Source organism: Mirounga angustirostris, unplaced genomic scaffold (assembly GCF_029215605.1).
Source record: "Mirounga angustirostris isolate CCGP_5_RB_7025 unplaced genomic scaffold, mMirAng1.0.hap1 SCAF_15, whole genome shotgun sequence".
NCBI lineage: Eukaryota > Metazoa > Chordata > Mammalia > Carnivora > Phocidae > Mirounga > Mirounga angustirostris.
Genome location: NW_026991723.1, coordinates 66,720,265 through 66,745,650, shown reverse-complemented (window position 1 = coordinate 66,745,650; position 25,386 = coordinate 66,720,265). Strand labels below are relative to the sequence as shown.

Below are 25,386 nucleotides of genomic sequence, written 5' to 3'. Positions count from 1 at the left end.
TTCCCCAGCAGATCTCTGTCCTTACCTTGATTAAATCTAATGCATTTTTTGATTAAACTAAGTCTCAAACTGTCTCACTGAGCATCATCCCCAACATAGAGTTAGGATTCTTACTCTTTGTGTTCTCTAGTACCCTAGGGCATGCTTATATCATGTTCTTGTAATTATTTAGTTACTTGACTATGTGATATTCTATTGTGAGTTGCCCAAGAGCAGCTTTTTATGTAATTCAACTCTAGATCTTCAGTGACTTGTAGTATATTCAATAAATGTTGAATGAATGCATAAATAATTAATATGGGATTGCCAGAATAATGATCCTTTTAAAGTACCCCTACCAAACACCCCTGGAAAGTTGGTAGAATTTAATTTTTATAATATATACAATGTATATTTTTATTCACTACTGCAGATAAACAAAAAGGAATAAAATGGTCAAGGCAAACTTGACAGTCATTTCAAATTTTATATTTCTGGGATTTACTCACTACCCCAAAGTTAACATCATCATATTTGTGTTGTGCTTGCTGATGTACCTGATTACCCTGCTGGGTAATATAATTCTGATCTCCATCACTGTCCTGGATTCCCACCTACACAAACCCATGTACTTCTTCCTCAGCAACCTCTCCTTTTTAGACATCTGGTACACCTCCTCTGCTCTCACTCCAATGCTGGCAAACTTTGTTTCAGGAAAAAACACCATCTCATTCTCAGGATGTGCCATTCAGATGTACCTTTCTCTTGCCATGGGGTCCACTGAGTGTGTGCTCCTGTCCATGATGGCATATGACCGGTATGTAGCCATCTGCAACCCCCTGAGGTACCCCATCATCATGAACAAGAGTGTTTGTGTGCAGATTGTGGCTGGCTCCTGGGTGACAGGCTGCCTCACTGCCCTGGTGGAAACAATGTCTGTGCTGCATCAGTCTCTCTGTGGAAATAGCATCATCAATCATTTCACTTGTGAAATTCTGGCTGTGTTGAAACTGGTTTGTGTAGACACTTCCAGGGTACAGTTAATCATGCTGGTGATCAGTGTACTTCTTCTTCCTATGCCAATGCTCCTCATTTGTATATCTTATGCATTCATTCTCTCCAACATTCTGAGAATCAGCTCAGTGGGTGGTCAAAGCAAAGCCTTTTCAACATGTGCAGCCCACCTGACTGTGGTGGTTTTGTTCTATGGGACAGCTCTCTCCATGTACCTGAAGACCTCGGCCATAGATTCACAGGAAATAGATAAATTTATAGCTTTGGTATATGCTGGATTAACCCCCATGTTGAATCCTATCATCTATAGTCTACGGAACAAGGACGTAAAAACAGCTGTGAAAAAATTGCTGATTAGGAACCCTCTTTGTGCTTTTTTAATCCCCAGTAGCAAATAATATCAATAAACATTAACCTGAGGGATGTTTTAGTGGTCAATACACAACAGAACATTGGGATAATGGGGGAAGACACTCATTTTTTAAAAAGATTTATTTATTTTAGAGAGGGATTGAGCATAATGGGAGGACAGAGGGCAAGGGAGAGAGAATCTTAAGCAGATTCCACACTGAGTACAGAGCCCAACATGGGGCTCAATCTCATGACCCTGAGATCATGACCTGAGCTGAAACCAAGGGTCAGATGCTCAACTGACTGTACCACCCAGGTGCCCCAGGAACACACTCATTTTAAGTGAGATGTATGATTTCCTAAGTTTCCTCTTTGACTACTGAAACTAAAATAATATAGATACCTTTTACATAAGCATATCTGAAATATTATGCAAATGGCTCTCGTGATGACAAATTTCAATTTTTATTTTGGGTTATAGAGTGTAAGTATAATTTTAAACATTAAGTTAGTATATTGTTAGTATTCAAAATTTTGTACATGTAATATACAAATGTAATGCCTATAGTAGACTTTTTAGCTAATTTATGATTAACCTCTGTTTTAGTCTGAATTGTGTCCCTCCAAACCTCATGTTGAAGCTCTAACCCCCCAGTACCTCAGAATGTATCTATATTTGGAGATATGGCCTTTTAAAAAGGTGATTAAGTTAAAATAAGGCTGTGTTGTGTCATACAATCTGAGTTGTGTCATACAATCTGAGTTGTGTCATTATAAGAAGAAATTTAGACACACATGGATTCACCAGGGATGCTCACATACAGAGGAAAGGACATAGCAAGAAGGTGACTATCTGCAAGCCAGGGAGAGGCTTCAGAAGAAATCAAATCTGCCAACACTTTAATCTTGGACTTCTAGCCTCCAGAAGTCTGAGGAAGTAAATTTCTGTTGTTTAAGCAACTCAATCTGTGGTATTTTGTTATGGCAGCTTTAGAAAACTAGTACAACCTCTTTTTCAGCATAGCTAAATTTAATGGAAGAAATTGCATATTCCACAAAGTGTAACTATGTTTTACATGTGTGGATATATTTGTGCATGCAGATAGATGTGTGTGATGTGAATGTCTATGTACACATGGAAAAGGTCTGTACAAATGTATCCTGAATAGAAATGGGTAGGAGTGCCAGTCTGGAAAAAAAATCAAGAGAGTTTAGTAGTTTGTTGTGGTCTTAGAGTGCTGACACTATTGGGGCACCTGGGTGGCTCAGTCGTTAAGCGTCTATCTCCGGCTCAGGTCATGATTCGGGGGTCTGGGGATGGAGCCCCGCATCGGGCACCCTGCTCCGCGGGAGGCCCGCTTCTCCCTCTCCCACTCCCCCTGCTTGTGTTCCCTCTCTCGCTGTGTTTCTCTCTGTCAAATAAATAAATAAAATCTTTAAAAAAAAGAATGCTGACATTATTTTGTAAATTTAAATAAGCTACAGGATGTTTCATTGAAACTATTAGTACCCTTCCCTTTTTTATTGTTCTTTCCCCTGACACCTAGTTTCTTAAATCCAAGGGTATAAATGAACCTATCAGCTCTTAGAAAGAAAATACCTGATATGTATATTATAAGATATACAATACCCCAAACCCACTAAAATGGTGTGAATGGTGTGAATTATTGAAATACATGAATATATCTATTATATAACTGTACACTCAGCAGCATTTGTAGCATTTGTATATACTTTCTGGACCAGATGACTAAATGTGAGTTCAGTGTGCAAAACTTATTTGCTCATCATGAAGTTGTCGCCAGAGTCAATAAAATTGTTGAGATGGCTTGGATCCAGAAAGCAATGGGATGAAGAAAATAGGATGAATATGGGAATTACAGGGTTGTAGCGCTGATTTGATTTCTCAGGTATGAATAAATGGTCATCGAAGATGATTGGTCCATTGGTCTAAGTGAAAGATCTCAGATACAGTCATTGATTGGATGAGAGGAGAAGCTTAAGGATGATGACTTCACGAAGATAGGGATGTAAGTTGGTTGACTGGTTTGCTGTGCTTTGATGGTCAGACTTACAGGAGAAGACAGATTAGTGAAGTCCAGGCAAGAAATCAGAACTAAAGCTATACATACGTTGGGAAGTCTTTTGCACAGAGATGGAAATTGATCCCTAGTTGTAGATGATGTCATCTAGGGAGAAATTTAGGACAATTGTCTATAAAATTGTTGGCTTTGTTTTCCTGTGATTGGGCAGAACTGTGATAAAGGTGAAGGAATAATACACTTCGGATCTAGAGTAAAGAATTAGTGGGGGGCGCCTGGGTGGCTCAGATGGTTGGGCGTCTGCCTTCGGCTCAGGTCATGATCCCAGGGTCCTGGGATCGAGTCCCGCATCGGGCTCTCTGCTTCTTGGGAGCCTGCTTCTCCCTCTGCCTCTCTCTCTCTGTCTCTCATGAATAAATAAATAAAAATCTTTAATAAAAAAAAAAAAAAAAAAAAAAAAAAAGAATTAGTGGGGTTTTTTTTTTGTTTCTATACAGGCTTAGAGATTATAGGCAATTTATTAAACATCTTAATCTAATTTCCTCTTCTATGAAATGGGAATGATTTATTTAATATATTTATAGTAATTATTTAAAAGTTCATATTTGCTAATTCCAAAAGACCACCTGTCAGTCAGCTAGGATGATAGGCTTATCACTTTGATACAGTCAGTTTTTGATCTTCTTTTTCTGGCTAGACTGTAGCTTCAGTTAGTTTGAATTTACCTGTGATTTCAAATGTATTGAGCAACATCTTGTTAGTGTAAGTCTAGGCCTATTGCTCTGGTAATACTTAGGGATATAAGCATAAAATACCCCAAGTTATCTCTTTCTCCCTCTGTCTTTCTCTGACAATCTGAGCTGAGTCATTCCCTTTGTGGATGTCCTCTTGATTCTACATGGGTTCTTACAACCTGAATTGGGCCTCCCTTTCATGTTGATATTTCACTTACTCCATCAGGCTCCAAAACATCATGCTGGGCAGAACAAGCAAAGATGCCTCCTGAACACTGTTTGGTTGCTGAAACCTTTGCTGAGTGTCCCTTTAGCATAGATTCTCCTCATCCAGCTCAGGCTATGGCACTGTACCAGGCAGCTCAACTATATATCATATAAACATATGATATCACATAAAAAAATAAAACTGCATACTATTATTCACTAGCAATTTCAAAGGGTGTTTTTTTTTTAAAGGAAAATATTTAAAATGAAACTATTGCTGCTGAAAAAGCGAAATTGTCAGTATTCTTTAAGAAGGATTTATACAGGGGCACCTGGGTGGCTCAGATGGTTGAGTGTCTGCCTTTGGCTCAGGTCATGATCCCAGGGCCCTGGGATCAAGGCCCACATTGGGCTCCCTGCTCGGCAGGGAGCCTGCTTCTCCCTCTCCCTCTTCTGTTCCCCTGCTTGTGCTCTCTTGCTCTGTCAAATAAATAAATAAAATCTTTTTAAAAAAGAAGGATTTATACAATTGATATTATCTTTTTCTCAGCAATTTTTTATTAGAGAATAATTATACACTGATACGATTTTTGTCTTACCCAGCCCAAATGTTTTATCTGCTCTTATATTTCCATACATTTAAAATTAGCTGATACTTTATCAAAAACTTTTGAATTTGTTGTTTAGTCAATGAAATAATACATAAATTCAAGTTCTCTTATCTCACTGTATTATATCAAGTACTTGGACTATATTTTACTATTCTTTTTTTTTTTATTTAAAGATTTTATTTATTTGACAGAGAGACGCAGGGAGAGAGGGAACACAAGCAGGGGGAGTGGGAGAGAGAGAAGCAGGCTTCCTGCTGGATGTGGGGCTCGACCCCAGGACCCCCAGATCATGACCTGAGCCGAAGGCAGATACTTAATGACTGAGCCACCCAGGTGCCCCTATATTTTACTATTCTTTAAAAATGTTAATTCAGTAATTAATTATTGTCTACTGTTTTAAATTTATTTGACATTAGACTTCATACAGAGAACAGTGAGTTCTGCCATTGGGGAGATTTCAGAATCTAATAAATGATTTGGTATAAAAGGAAAATTACCATAGCAGAGGTAAAGTTCAAGGCAGCATAGAGGAGGGAATAACTAACTAAGTTTTGGAAGGATTTGCAGAAGATCGAACACTTGAATTTTCTTTAATGAGTTTGCTAGGTTGTTACCATAGAAAGAGAAATGTGATGAGGGGGAAGAAGTGGGCATATGCTATTGTCTTTAGGTAGGGAAAGAACATGATATAATTGGAGAACTAATAGTGAATGGAGCATAGCATTGTGCAAAGGGGGTGGGAGAAACAGAGGAAGGAAAGAAGAAGGGGAAATAGATACCTGAAAAATTAGGTTGGGGCCAGATCAAGTCCTTGGGTAAAACAAACATCAGTATTAAACAGACAAACAGAAAAACTCAAGTAGTTCTCTCAAAAGGGAGCTGAAAAATATGTGTTTTACTTGTTCAGTAGACAAAGGTACAGATGGTCCTTGACTTAAAATGGTTTGACTTAGGATTTTTCGACTTTATGATGATGCAAAAGCGATATGCATTCAGTAGAAACCATACTCTGAAATTTGAATTTTGATCTTTTCCTGGGCTAGCAACATGGTAGCTCTTGATACTCTCTTGTTACGCTAGGCAGTGGCCACAGCTTCCAGTCTGAGTCACATGATCAGAAGGGTAAACAGCTGATACACTCACAACCATTCTGAACCCATACAACCATTCTGGTTTTCAATTTCAGTATAGTACTCATATAATTTATTATTGTATGAAATATTCAGTATTTTATTGTAAACAGTCTTTGTGCAAGATGATTTTGAACAACTGAAGGCTAATGTAAGTGTTCTGAATGCGTTTAAGGTAGGCTAGGCTAAGCTATGATGTTCAGTAGGTTAGACGTATTAAATGCATTTTTTACTTATGATATTTTCAACTTCCAATGGGTTTATCAGGACATAACCCCATCAGTTGAAGAAGATCTGTACTGGATTTTTTTGGAAAAGCCTAATTTTATTTCTTTTCTTATTCCTTAAAGTTTACTCTCACTTCTTATACCAGTTGTCTCTACATTTTTATAAAAAGGTGAAGTTAGATTATTATCTTGAAATTTATTTCCAACTCCTAAATTCTGTGATGCTACATATGATCTTTATTTCTTTTGTTCTGTTTATATTAAAAACCTACGTCTCACATCTATGGGCTTATTTTGTGCATGAACTTAAAGAGGTAAGTTTCTCATCCTTTCCTCCAGGACTACTGTCTAGTCATCAATTTCCTCATAGCTCCATGCACCTCTGTATTTCTCAAGCTATAGATGATAGGATTGAGCATGGGAGTGACTACTCCATAGAACAGAGCAATCAATTTGTTAAAAGCAGAGTCTTTGGACTTTGGCTTCATATACATGAAGAGGATTGTCCCATAAAACACGGTCACTACTGTTAAGTGAGCTGAGCAGGTAGAAAAGGCCTTTTTTCTTCCTTCTGCTGAACGGATTCTTAGTACAGTAGAAAGGATGAAAATGTAGGATATACAAATTAACAGTAATGGAGAAAACAAAAATATTACATTGCCCAACATTATAGTACTCTCATTCAAGGAAATATCTGTACAAGCCAGCTTGACAAAGGCCAGTATTTCACAAGCAAAGTGATTAATGACATTTTTTTCCACAGAAGGGCAACCGTATTGCAAGAATAGTTTCTGTCAGTGAATTGAGAAAGCCCAACCCCCAGGAGAGTTGCCATCTGAATACAAAGTGCCTTGCTGATGATGGCGTATCTCAGAGGGTTACAGATGGCCACAGAACGGTCATATGCCATCACTGCTAGGAGCACACACTCTGTGGACCCCATAGTGTAGGAGACAGACATCTGAACAACACATCTAGTGAAGGAGATGTTTTTTTTCTGTGATAGGAAGTGTATCAGCATTGAGGGGATAAAGGAGGATGTGTACCAAATGTCTAGGAAGGAAAGGTTACCAAGGAAGAAGTACATGGGCGTATGGAGGCAGGAATCCAGAAGAGTTAGGATGATCAAGGTGCTGTTTCCCAGCAGGATCACCAGGTACATCATCAAGCACATCACAAAAAGGAGTTTTTCCACTCTTGGGTACTCAGAACGTCCCTGCAGAATGAACTCAATGTCAGTCCAATTCATCCTGTCCACTTTACTGTTTTGTACCTGGAGTGATCCAGAAGAGAAAAGTGCATGTGAGTTTAAGAAGTCTGTACATATTCCCATATGCAGTAAGGGATCATCGGAGGAGGGGCAGCCAAGCGTGTCAGCCCTAGTGGAGTGCTGGTAGCAGCTGTCAGTTTAGCTTTTTGAATTTATCTTCTTTTCCATTTCCTGAGATTGTGATACACAGTTCTGAGGCAGGGAAGAACTATTTGCATTTTTAACAAACATCTGTTATTTCCAATTCATTGGACCCACAGATCCCACTTTGAATATCATTATTGTGGAGAGGCTGTGCCTAATCTGTTAAAAAATATCTGTGTATTTGATTTTATTTCATGGCAATCATTAACAATATCATTGGTTTAAGGCTTTATAATTTATAAATATGTTCACACATATTACTCATTTTATCATCACTATAATTATCTGAGGAAAGTGAAATTCATAGAGGTAAAATGTATATAAAAACATGAGTGAGCCACTATTCAAATCTGCATTTTCTGACTTTACATCACCTGCTCTTTTTAAACAACAGGCTTTTGCCCTCTCTAAATTATGTAAATTGTCTAAGGAGTGGGAATCAGACATCTTTTCAAATAATGTTCTCCAGAGGGGCACTTGGGGCTCAGTTGGTTAAGCATCTGCCTTCAGCTCAGGTCATGATCCCAGGGTCCTGGGATCAAGCCTCACGTCGGGCTCCCCGCTCAGCAGGGAGCCTGCTTCTCCCTCTGGCTCCCTCTGCCGCACCCCCTGCTTGTGCTCTCTCTCTCGTGCTTTCTCTCTCAAGTAAATAAATAAAATCTTAAAAAAAAAAATAATGTTCTCCAGATGATTCTAATGTGCAATGTGGAAGTAAACCACCTGTCCAGTGGAGTGCCTCTAAATTTTAGTATATAGATGAATCGTGTGGGGGATCTTTGTAAAGGATTCTGAATCAGTGGGTCTGAAGCAGATTCTAAGATCTGAATTTATTAACATGTTCCCAGATGCTGCTGCTGCTGACTAGAGAACCCACACGAATAGCGAGTCCTTTTAGACCATCTCTCTCCAATACTATTGCAGAGTGTCACTAGTGCTTCCATTGTATATAGGACTAATTGAATAGTAGAAAATGAAAAACTGAACACGTTCTGGGATTTGGAGTTGAGATATCTGTGTGAGTGTATTGCAGTCAGTTTTGTGTCCTTAGATTTTAGATATACAAGCAACCAATTTGCATACAAAAGAACATGCTTTTTTATTTCTGTCCATATTAAAGTCATTTCTCTTCCATTTGTTAAATTTGCAATTAGGGTCAATATGTTCCAGAAAAGGAATTTGAGGTCAGCTCAGTCATCTGAGTTGTGTATCATAGAGCATGGAGCACATAACTTTAATTTGAAAAATTTAAGGAGTAGATATTACTAGATGACCTTCTTTTTTATAGTAAATAAATCAAAGAACATAATTTTGAAAACACCTTTTCATTCCCAAGGTATTCTGACAAACTTTAAAATATCCCTAGAGGGTGGCACCTAGGTGGCTCAGTTGGTTAAGTGTCAGACTCTTGATTTTGGCTCAGGTCATGATCTCAGGGTTGTGGGATTGAGCCCCACATCGTCGGTTCCCTGCTCAGCGGGAAATCTACTTAAGATTCTCTCTCTCCTTCTCCCTTTGTCCCTCTCCACCTACGTTCTCTTTCTCTCAAATAAATAAATACATCTGTAAAAAAATATCCCTAGAAGAAAAGAAAAGAATTGATCCAATGGATGAGTTTCTACTTAGTGTTTCTAAACAAGGCTGTGTTTCTGGTATAGAGTTTGCCGTTTTTCTCTGTGATAGTCATTTGCCAACAGGTCATGCTTTCTATGACAACTCTAGCTTATAATGGTGAGACATATTAATCAGCATAATACAATGTTTATATGTCTATTGGCTATGGAAAGGAGGACTCCCCTCCAATTCAAGCTGTACCATACTTTGTAGGCATACATTACAAAGAGGGTAGGAAGGGTTGAGGAGGCCAGGATATACTTCTATTTGGTATTAAGATTGGAATTTGAATGACTGTAGATATATATCTCAACCTACTCTGAATATGAAAATGAAAGTCTGATAGGGGCTTTGAAGGACCATCGGTTGTCTGGGGTCTGTTGTTTCAGGAAGGATGTGAATCATGTCAGATACCCTCTTTTCTTTTCTAGGGACAAGTTGATTCCTATTTGGAAATTACTTGCAGGAAGTAATGATGGTGTGCATTTAGTATCTTGACAGTTCAGAGATAGTTGCCATAAAAAAACTTCACTTGCAAACATTTATAAGAGAAACCACCAATCTTCTTCATTTTAGCTTACTTCACTAAATGGGTTCCTGGGAACTAGGGAATGAAGATTTTTAAGATTCTTGATAGTTTCTTTCCATGCAAAGTGTATATTGGATAATTCCATTTCTACTAAATCTTTGCCATTATTAGATATTGTCTTTTGAAACAGTTTTTCATTCTTAGCTAATGCCACAGGAATTGTTAAATAATCATAGCATACTAATTTGAGGGGCCATTATGCATTTATTAATACGACATTTGTGAGGATGTTGTATTAAAACAAAAATGATGTTTACATTATGTTAAAATGATTAAGTGAAACAGAAACAAAACAACAGAGTTTTTTGCAAAACTGAAACCTAAACCAAGATAACCTAGACAGAATAGAAAGACTGACTGAAAAGAAATACCCAAAACATTAATGGTTATATCAGAGAACTTTCTTCTACTTTTCTGAATTACCCCAAATTCTAAAATATATATAAATAAAAAATATTATCAAAAAAGGGAAAAACACTGAAGCAGGTTCCAGTTATGTTAGGAAAATTAACTCAGAATAAAAAAATGTCAAAACAGTTTAAGTAGTACAGTGATTATCTTAAGTGTCTAGAAACTACACTTTGAGGCAGAGCTGTAGAGATGTGTCCTATGCAGTTATTGGTAGGAACCTACTATTTCTGGTGGAAGAGAGCATTTATAATCCCTACCCTCAAAATCATCCAAGTAACAGTATTTTTTGTTTTTAGGAAGTACACCAAGATAAGGAACTTGAGTTCTTGACCTAATCATATGTTATCAAAAGAGATTGCAGACTATTGATGCCTGGAACAGAATTATCATCTATTTATTTATTTATTTAAGATTTTATTTATTTATTTGACAGAGAGAGACAGCAAGAGAGGGAACACAAGCAGAGGGAGAGGGAGAAGCAGGCTTCCTGCTAAGCAGGGAGCCTGATGCAGGGCTCGATCCCAGGACCCTGGGATCATGACCTGAGCCGAAGGCAGATGCTTAATGACTGAGCCACCCAGGCACCCCCAGAATTATCATTTAGAAGAGACATTCCTATTTTTAAAGGATCTGAACTGGCCTGGATCCTAAAATCTCTCATCCCCCTCTCCCAAACCCTGGTGTTTTACAAGAATTAACCACTCTGTGTTTCAATGCCCTGGGACTTCATCTTGGCACTGTTTTAGTGTTGTAAGGGACCTAAGGAAAGTTTGTGACTTTTCATCCAAGCCAGAAGTCAAGCTCTCTAACTTTCTAGAAGGAAACTGTCTAACTTTGTATCATTTTATTTTATTGGCTTAGATACTTGAAGATCTAAGTACTAAGTACTTTAGTACTTAGATTAGTACTGAGATTTTTCAGTGAAAAACACTATCTGCACTCTAGATTCTCACTAGAGGAAATAATCCTGTTATTCTCTCCAGCTCTTCTAAAAATATCAATTAAGACAACTGATACTTTATAAAAAATCAGTGGATTTGCTGATTCTCAATTTATAGATTTTATAAACTCTAATCTTCAATTAATATACCACAAGGAAAGATGTATTATTTTAGGTTACAAAGAGAAGAGAAACTGTCATGTGAGGTCCTAGTATGAGGCACCTCATACAATTTTTTATCATTTAATCTTCAAAACAATCCAAATATTATTATAAATTTTACCAATGAGGAAATGAGTTAGAAGTTCCAAAGTTTAAGTACAACTTTCAGTATCTTTTTTATAAGTTTTTATTTAAATTCCAGTTAGTTAACATACAGTGTAATATTAGTTTCAGGTGTACAGTGTAGTAATGATTCAACGCTTCCATATAACACCTGGTTTTCAATATCTTATAGTTGATAAATACCAGAACTATGATTTAAACTCTTATCTTTGATTCTCAGGCCTGTTTTAGCACTATACTATGTTTACTTATTTATAAAATTTCTTCTTATTAAACCACGATTTAATATGAAGCACTTAACTTTCAAGGATCCATATGATAAATACACACATAAAAATATATTGGAATCTTTTGAAAGCATTGAGGCATTTATTGTCTTCCACTTATGAAGACATTATCCACAATAATGAGTTAAAATGAAAAAAGAAAAAGCCAAAATTCCTTTCAGGTCTAGCATGGACACTTAAGATCCAGAGTGGTAGAATTGATTTGTTACATAAACGGGAACACAAAAAAATTAATATTTCTTCTTTTGCCTTGGACACCTACAGTTCAGAGTAACAGTTATAATTACTTCAGCCTTCTATTACATATTTTTGTTTCTAATCCTACTTTTACTGTAAACACCTTTAGTTATATGTTTCCTCAAACCCTTATTGAGCATAGTTTATGTGTGAATAATATATAAATAATTGTGGGCTCTTTCTCTAGATAATTTTTACTTAAGATTTTAGTGAACTAGAAACTTGAATACAGTAGCTATTCACCTATTACTTATAAGGGTCTGTTGGCAACTTCCTCTTCCTCACTAGTCTCTTTTTCATGTACTATTTTGGGATTTTTAAAAGAATTTAAATAATATTCTGCTGTTGAAGAGGATGCCTGGATTTTTATATTTTTTCCTTTACATATATATACATACTTTCAAAATCCCACCAGCAGTGATCACCTCAACAAAAAAATCTTTATATTTATTGATAGGATGTTTTCCTTTTGAAATAATTTCAGTAAAACTTTTCTCTTTATCTTACCTCCTGATTAGGTTTTAAACTCATCCACACCATTCCATTCTATCAAGTAATAGAAAAAATTTCCAGGAATTTGATTTTAATTTGATTTCTCAGATGAGACCTGAAGAGTCTCACTTTGAAAGACAGTTGTTCTCTTTCCTAAAAAGAAATGTGAGAAAGAATAGCTACAATCAGGCAATTAGTCTGTACATGAATTTTCATAAGAAGGAATCAAGGAAATAAAATGTATTAAAAATAAAGATCCATGATGCAACTCTAGTTTCCCATTACTTGTGCTAAAGTTGACATTTACTCAAGAGATTCGGCTTCTTTTGGAAGTCAATTTAGCACTTATTTTTTACAAACTTCTTCAATCCCTAAGGTTATGAGTCAGAAACTTAGGATTCTCTAGAGATAAAGTCCCTGACTTCTGCACATTCTAAAAACCCAATTATCTTCACTTAAGGAGAATCTTCAGTTATACATTTCTTGGAGTACTCATTGAATATAGCTGTATTTGATGGCCTCTACGTAAGTTAGGGCTGGAATCAGAATATGTCTAAAAGTTCTCAGAAAAGTTACCTTTCCTTGAGAATTTGTTTTTCTTTTTATTCCAGAAATAATACAAGGTCAATCCTAATAGAGTCCTAAATAGTCATTCCACCTCTTTAAACTCTTTTTATCGTTTTGTTTTAAACTCTTTTTATCTTTAATATTTTTGTTAACTCTAGGCCACACACCATATAATTTTTCTTTTTTATTATTATTATGTTATGTTAATCACCATACATTACATCATTAGTTTTTGATGTAGTGTTCCACAATTCATTGTTTGCATATAACACCCAGTACTCCATGCAGAACGTGCCCCCTTTAATACCCATCACAAGGCTAACCCATCCTCCCACCCCCCTCCCCTCTAGTGCCCTCAGTTTGTTTTACAGAGTCCATCGTCTCTTGTGGTTCGTCTCCTCCTCCAATTCCCTCCCCCTTCATTCTTCCCCTCCTGCTACCTTCTTCTTCTTTTTTTTTTTTGACATAAAATGTATTATTTGTTTCAGAGGTACAGATCTGTGATTCAACAGTCTTGCACAATTCACAGTGCGCACCATAGCACATACCCTCCCCAATGTCTATCACTCAGTCACCCCATCCCTCCCACCCCCCACCACTCCAGCAAACCTCAGTTTTTTTCCTGAGATTAAGAATTCCTCATATCAGTGAGGTCATATGATACAAGTCTTTCTCTGATTGACATATTTCGCTCAGCATAACACCTTCCAGTTCCATCCATGTTGTTGCAAATGGCAAGATCTCATTCCTTTTGATGGCTGCATAATATTCCATTGTATATATATACCACTTCTTCTTTATCCATTCATCTGTTGATGGACATCTTGGCTCTTTCCACACTTTGGCTATTGTGGACATTGCTGCTATAAACATTGGGGGTGCGCATACCCCTTTGGATTCCTACATTTGTATCTTTGGGGTAAATACCCAGTAGTGCAATTGCTGGGTCGTATGGTAACTCTATTTTGAACTTTTTGAGGAACCTCCATACTGTTTTCCAGAGTGGCTGCACCAGCTTGCATTCCTACCATCAGTGTAGGAGGGTTCCCCTTCTCCGCATCCCCTCCGACATCTGTCATTTCCTGACTTGTTAATTTTAGCCATTCTGACTGGTGTGAGGTGATATCTCATTGAGGTTTTGATTTGGATTTCCCTGATTTTGAGAGATGTTGAGCACTTTTTCATGTGTCTGTTGGCTGTTTGGATGTCTTCTTTGGAAAAATGTCTGTTCATGTCTTCTGCCCATTTCTTGATTGGATCATTTGTTCTTTGGGTGTTGAGTTTAAGAAGTTCTTTATAGGGTACCTGGGTGGCTCAGATGGTTAAGCATCTGCCTTCGGCTCTGGTCATGATCCCAGGGTCCTGGGATCAAGTCCCGCATCAGGCTCCCTGCTCAGCGGGGAGCCTGTCTCTCTCTCTCTCTGTCTCTTATGAATAAATAAAATCTTTTAAAAAAAAAGTTCTTGGGCGCCTGGGTGGCTCAGATGGTTAAGCATCTGCCTTCGGCTCAGGTCATGATCCTGGAGTCCCTGGATCAAGTCCCGCATTGGGCTCCCTGCTCGGCGGGGAGCCTGCTTCTCCCTCTCCCGCTCCCCCCTCTTGTGCTCTCTCTCTCTCTCTCAAATAAATAAATAAAATCTTTAAAAAAAAATTAAAAAAAATTAAAAAAAAGTTCTTTATAGATTTGGGATACTAGCCCTTTATCTGATATGTCATTTGCAAATATCTTCTCCCATTCTGTCGGTTGTCTTTTGGTTTTGTTGACTGTTTCTTTTGCTGTGCAAAAGCTTTTTATCTTGATGAAGTCCCAATAATTCATTTTTGCCCTTGCTTCCCTTGTTTTGGCGATGTTTCTAGGAAGAAGTTGCTGCAGCTGAGGTCAAAGAGGTTGCTGCCTGTGTTCTCCTTTAGGATTTTGATGGACTCCTGTCTCACATTGAGGTTTTTCAACCATTTGGAGTCTATTTTTGTGTGTGGTGTAAGGAAATGGTCCAGTTTCATTCTTCTGCATGTGGCTGTCCAATTTTCCCAACACCATTTGTTGAAGAGACTGTCTTTTTTCCATTGCACATTGTTTCCTGCTTTGTTGAAGATTAGTTGAACATAGAGTTCAGGGTCCATTTCTGGGCACTCTACTCTGTTCCATTGATGTATGTGTCTGTTTTTGTGCCAGTACCATACTGTCTTGATGATGACAGCTTTGTAATAGAGCTTGAAGTCCGGAATTGTGATGCCGCCAGCTTTGCTTTTCTTCTTCAACATTCCTCTGGCTATTCGGGGTCTTTTCTGGTTCCATACAAATTTTAGGATTATTTGCTCCATTTCTTTGAAAAAAGTTGATGGTATTTTGATAAGGATTGCTTTGAATGTATAGATTGCTCTAGGTAGCATTGACATCTTCACAATATTTATTCTTCCAATCCATGAGCATGGAACTTTTTTCCATTTCTTTGTGTCTTCCTCAATTTCTTTCATGAGTATTTTATCGTTTTCTGAGTACAGATTCTTTGCCTCCTTGGTTAGATTTATTCCTAGGTATCTTATGGTTTTGGGTGCAATTGTAAATGGGATCGACTCCTTAATTTCTCTTTCTTCTGTCTTGTTGTTGGTGTATAGGAATGCCACTGATTTCTGTGGATTGATTTTATATCCTGCCACTTTACTGAATTCCTGTATGAGTTCTAGCAGTTTTGAGGTGGAGTCTTTGAGGTTTTCCACATAAAGTATCATATCATCTGCAAAGAGTGAGAGTTTGACTTCTTATTTGCCAATTTGGATGCCTTTGATTTCTTTTTGTTGTCTGATTGCTGTGCCTAGGACTTCTAATACTATGTTGAATAGCAATGGTGATAGTGGACATCCCTGCCATGTTCCTGACCTTAAGGGGAAAGCTCCCAGTTTTTCCCCATTGAGAATAATATTTGCTGTAGGTTTTTCATAGATGGCTTTTATGATATTGAGGTATGTACCCTCTATGCCTATACTCTGAAGAGTTTTGATCAAGAAAGGATGCTGTACTTTCTCAAAAGCTTTTTCTGCATCTATTGAGAGGATCATATGATTCTTGTTCTTTCTTTTGTTAATGTATTGTATCACGTTGATTGCTTTGAGGATGTTGAACCAACCTTGCAGCCCAGGGATAAATCCCACTTGGTCGTGGTGAATAATCCTTTTAATGTCCTGTTGGATCCTATTGGCTAGTATTTTGGTGAGAATTTTTGCATCCATGTTCATCAAGGATATTGGACTTTAATCTCCTTTTTGATGGGGACTTTGTCTCGTTTTGGGATCAAGGTAATGGGGGCCTCATAAAACGAGTTTGGAAGTTTTCCTTCCATTTCTATTTTTTGCAACAGTTTCCGAATAGGTATTAATTCTTCTTTAAATGTATGGTAGAATTCCCCTGGGAAGCCATCTGGCCCTGGGCTTTTGTTTGTTGGGAGATTTTTGATGACTGCTTCAATTTCCTTAGTGGTTATAGGTCTGTTCAGGTTTCCTATTTCTTCCTGGTTCAGTTTTGGTAGTTGATACATCTCTAGGAATGCATCCAATTCTTCCAGATTATCTAATTTGCTGGCATAGAGTTGCTCATAATATGTTCTTCTAATTGTTTGTATTTCTTTGGTGTTGGTTGTGATCTCTCCTCCTTTATTCATGATTTTGTTGATTTGGGTCATTTCTCTTTACTTTTTCATAAGTCTGGCCAGGGGTTTATCAATCTTGTTAATTCTTTCAAAGAACCAGCTCCTAGTTTCGTTGATCTGTTCTACTGTTCTTTTGGTTTCTATTTCATTGATTTCTGCTCTGATCTTTATTATTAATCTTCTCCTGCTGGGTTTAGGCTTTATTTGCTGTTCTTTCTCCAGGTCCTTTAGGTGGACGGTTAGGTTGTGTACTTGAGACCTTCCTTGTTTCTTGAGAAAGGCTTGTATTGCTATGTACTTTCCTCTTAGGACTGCCTTTGCTGAATCCCAAAGATTTTGAACAGTTGTGTTTTCATTTTCATTGGTTTCCATGTATTTTTTTAAATTCTTCTTTACTTTTCTGGTTGACCCATTCATTCTTTAGTAGGATGCTCTTTAGCCTCCATGTATTTGAGTTCTTTCCGACTTTCCTCTTGTGATTGAGTTCTAGTTTCAAAGCATTGTGGTCTGAAAATATGCAGGGAATGATCCCAATCTTTTGGTACCAGTTGAGACCTGATTTATGACCTAGGATGTGATCGATTCTGGAAAATGTTCCATGGGCACTAGAGAAGAATGTGTATTCTGTTGCTTTGGGATGGAATATTCTGAATATGTCTGTGAAGTCCATTTGGTCCAGTGTGTCATTTAAAGTCTTTATTTCCTTGTTGATCTTTTGTTTAGATGATATGTCCATTTCAGTGAGGTGGGTGTTAAAGTCCCCCACTATTATTGTATTGTTGTTGATGTGTTTCTTTGCTTTTGTTATTAATTGGCTTATATAATTGGCTGCTCCCATGTTAGGGGCATAGATATTTACAATTGTTAGATCTTCTTGTTGGATAGACCCTTTAAGTAGGATATAGTGTCCTTCCTCATCTCTTATTACAGTCTTTGGTTTAAAATCTAATTTGTCTGATATGAGGATTGCCACCCCAGCTTTCTTTTGGTGTCCGTTAGCATGGTAAATGGTTTTCCACCCCCTCACTTTCAATCTGGGGGTGTCTTTGGTTCTAAAATGAGTCTCTTGCAGACAGGATATTGATGGGTCTTGTTTTTAATCCAATCTGATAGCCTGTGTCTTTTGATTGGGGCATTTAGCCCATTTACATTCAGGGTAACTATTGAAAGATAGGAATTTAGTGCCACTGTATTGCCTGTAAGGTGACTATTACTGTATATTGTCTATGTTCCTTTCTGGTCTATGTTGCTTTTAGGGTCTCTCTTTGCTTAGAGGACCCCTTTCAAGATTTCTTGTGGGGCTGGTTTCGTGTTTGCAAATTCCTTTAGTTTTTGTTTGTCCTGGAAGCTTTTTATCTCTCCTTCTATTTTCAGTGACAGCCTAGCTGGATATAGTATTCTTGGCTGCATATTTTTTTCATTTAGTGCTCTGAATATATCCTGCCAGTCCTTTGTGGCCTGCCAGGTCTCTGTGGATAGGTCTGTTGCCAATCTAATGTTTCTACCCTTGTAGGTTACAGATCTCTTGTCCCAAGCTGCTTTCAGGATTTTCTCTTTGTCTCTGAGACTCGTAAGTTTTGCTGTTAGATATCGGGTGTTGACCTATTTTTATTGATTTTGAGAGGGGTTCTCTGTACCTCCTGGATTTTGATGCCTGTTTCCTTCCCCAAATTAGGGAAGTTCTCTGCTCTAATTTATTCCTGTATACCTTCTTCCCCTGTGTCTCTTTCTTCTTCTGGGATCCCAATTATTCTAATATTGTTTCGTCTTATGGTATCACTTATCTCTCAAATTCTGCCCTCGTTATCCAGTAGTTGTTTATCTCTCTTTTTCTCAGCTTCTTTTTTTGCCATCATTTTGTCTTCCATATCACTGATTTTCTCTTCTGCCTCATTTATCCTAGCAGTTAGAGCCTCCGTTTTTGATTGCACCTCATTAATAGCCTTTTTTATTTCGACTTGGTTAGATTTTAGTTCTTTTATTTCTCCAGAAAGGGTTTCTCTAATATCTTCCATGCTTTTTTCAAGCCCAGCTAGTATCTTTAAAATCATCATTCTAAAACTCTAGTTCAGACATCTTACTAAGGTCCGTATTGATTAGGTCCCTGGCAGTCAGTACTGCCTCTTGTTCTTTTGTTGAGGTGATTTTTTCTGTCTTGTCATTTTGTCCAGAGGAGAATAGATGAATGAGAGAACAAAATGTTAACAGGGTACCAACGTCCCCAGAAAATATACACTAAACAAATCAGAAAAGAACTGAAACCAGGGAAAAAGAAAGGGAAAGAAAGAAAAACGAAAACGAAAAAGATAAAGATAAAAACAAACAAAAACAAAACAAACCGAAAAAAAAAAACCCAGAATATGATCAAATATGATCAGGCTGCTGCATAGATCAGTGCCACACAGTAGATTTTGGGTGTATTTTGGTCTTTTAAATGAAACTGCCTCCCAAATTTTTAAAGAAAGAAAAACTTATATATGTACAAAAATAAGGGTTTATACGATGAAGGGATGGAGTATGACTGTAAAGATGAAAATTATAAAAGATTTTATAAAAGAAATTGATAAAATAAGAAGTTGGTTGAAAAAAGAAAGAAGAGGATAAAAAAAAGGGAGAGAATATGATCAGGCAGGAGACTAGAACAAAGTCATACACTAGAGACTTAGGATATATTTTGATCTGTTAGAAGAAACTGTATCTCAAAATTTTGTAAAGAGAGGAGTGCATGGGTGGCTCAGTCATTAAGCGTCTGCCTTCGGCTCAGGTCATGATCCCAGGGTCCTGGGATCGAGCCCCGCATCGGGCTCCCTGCTCGGTGGGAAGCCTGCTTCTCCCTCTCCCACTCCCCCTGCTTGTGTTCCCTCTCTCGCTGTGTCTCTCTCTGTCAAATAAATAAAATCTTAAAAAAAAATTTTTTTTGTAAAGAGAGCAACTTATATATATATACCAAAAATAAGGGTAACTACCATGAAGGGATAGAATAGGACTCTAAAAATGAAAAATAAAAAATATTTTTTAAAAAAGGGATTGATAAGATGTGGTTGAAAAATGGAAAAAGAAAAGTTCAAAAAAAAAAAAAAAGACAGTTAAAAAAATTAACTTTGAAAGAGTAAAGAATCATGGGGAAAAAGCCATGAATTCTATGTGCGGTATTCCCCTAGCGCTGGAGGGGATTCTCCATCCATTCTCATTGATCGGTAAACTTGGTCTTGGCTGGCTGTTCTTGCTGATCTTCTGGGGCAGGGGCCTGTTGCCATGGTTCCCAAATGTCTTTGCCGGAGGCAGAATTGCCCCGTCCTTGCTGGTCTGGGCTACATAATCTGCTTGGGTTTGCTCTCGGGAGCTTTTGTTCCCTGAAAGCTTTCCGTTTGGCTTTGGAGGACGAGGGTGAAAATGGTGGCCTCCCAATCTGCACCCTGAGGAGCTGAGAACTCGGGGCTCCACTCCTCAGTGAGCCCCCAGAGACAAGCAGTCAATCACTCCCAACTCGCCAGTCTCCGGCCGCACCCCATGCTCACCCGGCCTGTTACCGAGCGTTTCTATCTCTGGCACACGACTGCATGTGCAGTCTCCAAATCCAGTAGATCCCTGTGGCAAGCTCCCGTGCCGCTCCTCCCGGGGGAGGAAGGAGAGTCTCCCTGGATCTGTTGCTTGTTGGGTCCCTGCTGGAAGAGCAGTGGCCCAACTGTACCATGGATCACGGTTTATGGCAACCCGAGCTGAGAGTCCGCGTCTGGGCTCCATCTTTGCAGCCAGCTTCCATGCTCCAATACCTGGGAGCTCTGCCACACTCAGGCACCCCCGGTCTTTCTGTGACCCCAAGGGTCCTGAGACCACACTGTCCCAGCGAGTGTTCTACCCCCCGCTTAGCCACTGGAGCAACGTCCCTCAGTGGAGCAGACTTCTAAAAGTTCTGATTTTGTGCTCCGCGGCTCTGTCACTTGCCAGAAGCAGCCAACGGAGGCTCCCTACCCCTGCCATCTATCTTCTCCAATATCGCCTCGGATTCACTTCTCCGCATGTCCTACCTTCCATTAAGTGGTCACTTTTCTGTTGAGAGAGTTGTTGCTATTCTTTTCTTCAATCTCCTGTTGAGTTCATAGGTGTTCAGAATGGTTTGATCCCTGAATCCAGCTGAATTCCTGGAACCAGACAAAATCCAGGTCTCCTACTCCTCCGCCATCTTGCTCCTCCCCCCCACATAATTTTTCTTTATACTGGTAAAATCACAGTATAAATTTTAATTGGTATTTGCCACTTTATAGTAACATGTTTTGTGATTTTTCATAGTCTTTTTAATATTCCTTTTTAACATTTGAAGAATATATCATTAAGTGGAATTACTATAATCTAGCCTACAATTTTAATATTACTGGATATTTTATTTTTCATTTTTTAAATTACTTTATTTTATTTTTAAATTTATAGATATGGTTTATTTTTCTTTATTATGTTCAGTTAGCCAATGTATAGTACATAGTTTTTGATATAGTGTTCATTGATTCATTATTTAAGTATAACACCCAGTGCTTATCACAACACATGCCCTCCTCAATATCCATTACCCTGTTACCCCCTTCCTCCACCCTCCTCCCCTCTGAAACCTTCAGATTGTTTCCTGGGGTCCATAGTCTCTCATGGTTCATCTCCCTCTCTGATTTCTCCCCCTTTGGTTTTCCCTCCCTTCCCCTATGTCCTCCACAGAATTCCTTATGTTCCACATATGAGTGAAACCTTATGATAATTGTTTTTCTCTGCTTGACTTACTTCACTTAACATAATCACCTCCAGTTCCATCCATGTCGATGCAAATGGTGGGTATTTATCCTTTCTTTTTTTTTTTTTTGAATTAAAAAAATTTTTTTATTGTTATGTTAATCCCCATACATTACATCATTAGTTTTAGATGCAGTGTTCCATGATTCATTATTTGTGCATAACACCCAGTGCTCCAAAGAGAACGTGCCCTCCTCAATACCCATCACCAGGCTAACCCATCCTCCCACCCTGCTCCCCTCTAGAACCCCCAGTTTGTTTTTCAGAGTCCATAGTCTCTCATAGTTCATCTACCCTTCCGATTTCCCCCCCTTCATTCTTCCCCTTCTGCTATCTTCTTTTTTTTTTTCTTAACATATATTGCATTATTTGTTTCAGAGGTACAGATCTGAGATTCAACAGTCTTGCACACTTCACAGTGCTTACCAGAGCACATACCCTCCCCAGTGTCTATCACCCAGTCACCCCATCCCTCCCACCCCACCCCCCACTCCAGCAACCCTCAGTTTGTTTCCTGAGATTTAGAATTCCTCATATCAGTGAGGTCATATGATACATGTCTTTCTCTGTTTGACTTATTTCGCTCAGCATAATACCCTCCAGTTCCATCCACGTCATTGCAAATGGCAAGATCTCATTCCTTTTGATGGCTGCATAATATTCCATTGTATATATATATACATACCACTTCTTCTTTATCCATTCATCTGTCGATGGACATCTGGGCTCTTTCCACAGTTTGGCTATTGTGGACATTGCTGCTATAAACATTGGGGTGCACGTACCCTTTCGGATTCTACTTTTGTATCTTTGGGGTGAATACCCAGTAGTGAAATTGCTGGATCATATGGTAGCTCTATTTTCAACTTTTTGAGGAAACTCCATACAGTTTTCCAGAGTGGCTGCACCAGCTTGCATTCCCACCAACAGTGTAGGAGGGTTCCCCTTTCTCTGCATCCCTGCCAACATCTGTCATTTCATATTTATCCTTTCTGAAGGCTGAGTAATATTCTATTGTATAAATGTACCACATCTTCTTTATCCATTCCTCTGTTGAAGGGCATCTCGGTTCCTTCCACAGTTTGGCTATTGTGGACATTGCTGCTATGAACATTGGGGTGCATATGGCCCTTCTTTTCACTACATCTGAGTCTTTGGGGGTAAATACCTAGTAGTGCAGTTGCTGAGTTGTAGGGTAGCTCTATTCTTAACATCTTGAGGAACCTCCATACTGTTTTCCAGAGTGGCTGTACCAGCTTCCATTCCCACCAGCAGTATAAGAGGGTTCCCCTTTCTCCACATCCTCGCCAACATTTGCTGTTTCCTGTTTTGTTAATTTTTGCCATTCTGACTGGTGTAAGGTGGTATCTCATGGTGGTTTTGATTTGTATTTCCCTGATGGCTACTGACGTTGAGCATTTTTTCATGTCTGTTAGCCATTTGTATGTCTTCTTTGGAGAAGTGTCTGTTCATGTCTTCTGCCCATTTTTTGACTGGATTATTAGTTTTTTGAGTGTTGATTTTGATAAGTTCTTTATAGGTCTTGGATATCAGCCCTGCATCTCTAATGTCATTTGCAAATATCTTCTCCCATTCTGTGGGCTGCCTCTTAGTTTTGTTGACTGTTTCCTTTGCTGTGCAGAAGCTTTTTATCTTGATGAAGTCCCAAAAGTTCATTTTTGCTTTTTTTCCCCTTGCCTTTGGAGACGTGTCTTGAAAGAAGTCACTGTGGCCAATGTCGAAGAGGTTACTGCCTAGGTGCTCCTCTAGGATTTTGATGGATTCCTGTCTCACATTGAGGTCTTTCATCCATTTAGAGTTTATCTTTGTGTATAGTGTAAGGGAATGGTCCAGTTTCATTCTTCTCTATGTAGCTGTCCAATTTTCCCAGCACCACTTATTGAAGAGACTTTTTTTCCATTGGATATTTTTTCCTGACTTGTCAAAGATTAGTTGACCATTGAGTTAAGGGTCCATTACTGGATATTTTAATTTGTCTCAAATTTTTTTGTGATTTTGATGTAATGACTATTGATATCTATGTATCAGGTTATCTAATCTGCTTTTCCTTCTACTGAAAATTCAGAATTTAAGGCAAATCTCTAGAGATTAAGACTATAGAATGAAAGTGCGTGAATTGAGAGAATTCTTAGTAGATATGTAAAATTATTTTTCCAATCTAAAACTTAACACTTTACAGTGCTACTGAAGTATTTCCATAGACAAATTTTTATGTATTTTCTGGAACCAGAGAACATGTTTATTCTTTTCTGCCTGTATAAAACATTACTTTTAGCTTTTCATTTTTATGATTTCCAGTTAGATTCAACATTCCCTCTATGTTTATTTGTTGCTTATATTTTCTCTTTGGCTGTCCTTCCACATCCTTTGCTTAACTATCTCTTTGTATTTTGATAGTTTACCTCTTAATTAGTATGAATTCTTAATAGATTAACACTTTGTTCTTCAAAATTTTTTCAAATACTTTTCCAACTTGTGGTTTTCCTTATTTTTGACTTGTTATTTTAATTTTCATTAAGGTAAGATTTTCGTAGATCCCTGAAAAAATATGAATTAAATTTTCTTTTGACTTGATATTTTTCTGTCTCATCCATATGGTAACTACAATGTTTTATGTTTAAGGCATGGGACAGATTGATATTTTAAAAATGTTAACTTTTTTCCCAAAATACTTTATTAAAAATGTGTCACACCTTTCCCTTATTCATTCCCTCCCATTCATTAATCTCTCCTATTCATTCATCAAGTACTTACTGAGCAGCTCTTATGGACTTGGCACTATGGCAATGTTGAGATGAACTTGGACATAGCTGATAGAAAAATATAGGTTCAGAAATATAGGTTCAAATATTTTAAAGATGAACAGGAGAAGCATATTATAGATCATAAAATTTCTATCTTTATCTGTAATTTACATCCTCTTATGCTTAACATTATATCATAAACAGTTTTTCACATATCATCAAATACTTGGGTAACACATGTTTATAATGGCTACATAGTAGTCCATTATATTTATGTCTCAAGATTTATTTAATCTATTCTCAAATAATGGGCGTTTGTCTTGCTTTCATTTTTTACTATTATAAACAATGCTGAAATAATAATTGTAACTTATTCTTTAAAAGGGATCCTTTTATTTTATTTATTTTTTGGAATAATCTCAATAACTTTCATAGTGAATTATGAATAGTGAATTATGAAAGGGGAGATAGAGTAATTAAATGCATACTCTATTACAGTCATTCTAGTGAAACAGTAAAATTCATTTAGAGTTGGATCTTAGAACTGGAAATAATCTTTATATTAATTTAGTTATAAACCTTATGAGGTGACAGAAACACATTTACAGTATGGTTGATGTTTCTCTTACTTCTGCCCCCAAACCCAGTGATGGTTAGAGCACTTTATAAAGCCACACAGGTTATTTCTGAATAATCCTCATTATTAGAAAGTTCTTCACATTTAACTGTATATATAACTCTCTGTGTGTCTCGCTCATCTTTCCTTGTGGAACAGCAAAAAGTATATACTCCATTTCCATGACAGTTTTTCACGTTTTTTCAGATTGCTGTTTCTGGGTCTTTTTCTCTTTATTGAAGTTAATTGATATACAAGATTAGTTTCAGGTATACAACATAATGATTTGACATTTGCATACAATGAAAAATGATCACCACAGTAAGTCTTAGTTACTATCTATCGCCATACAAAGTTACAGTTTTTTTTCTTGTGATGGGAACTTTTAAGATTTACTTTCTTAGCATCTTTCAAATTTTCAATACAATATTATTGGCCATAGTCACCATGCTGTACA

The 25,386-nt window shown here is 37.7% G+C and overlaps 1 protein-coding gene and 1 pseudogene across 1 annotated transcript; one reads left to right on the top strand and one right to left on the bottom strand.

Annotated features, from left to right (window-relative positions):
* Positions 1–431: 431 nt before the first annotated feature.
* LOC123849230 (olfactory receptor 13F1-like) lies at positions 432–1,391 on the top strand. The gene has a single exon (XM_045881860.1). It carries the CDS (start codon positions 432–434, stop codon positions 1,389–1,391), a length of 960 nt encoding a protein of 319 aa, XP_045737816.1.
* Positions 1,392–6,636: 5,245 nt separating this feature from the next.
* LOC123849410 (olfactory receptor 13C3-like) lies at positions 6,637–14,001 on the bottom strand (annotated as a pseudogene).
* Positions 14,002–25,386: the final 11,385 nt, after the last annotated feature.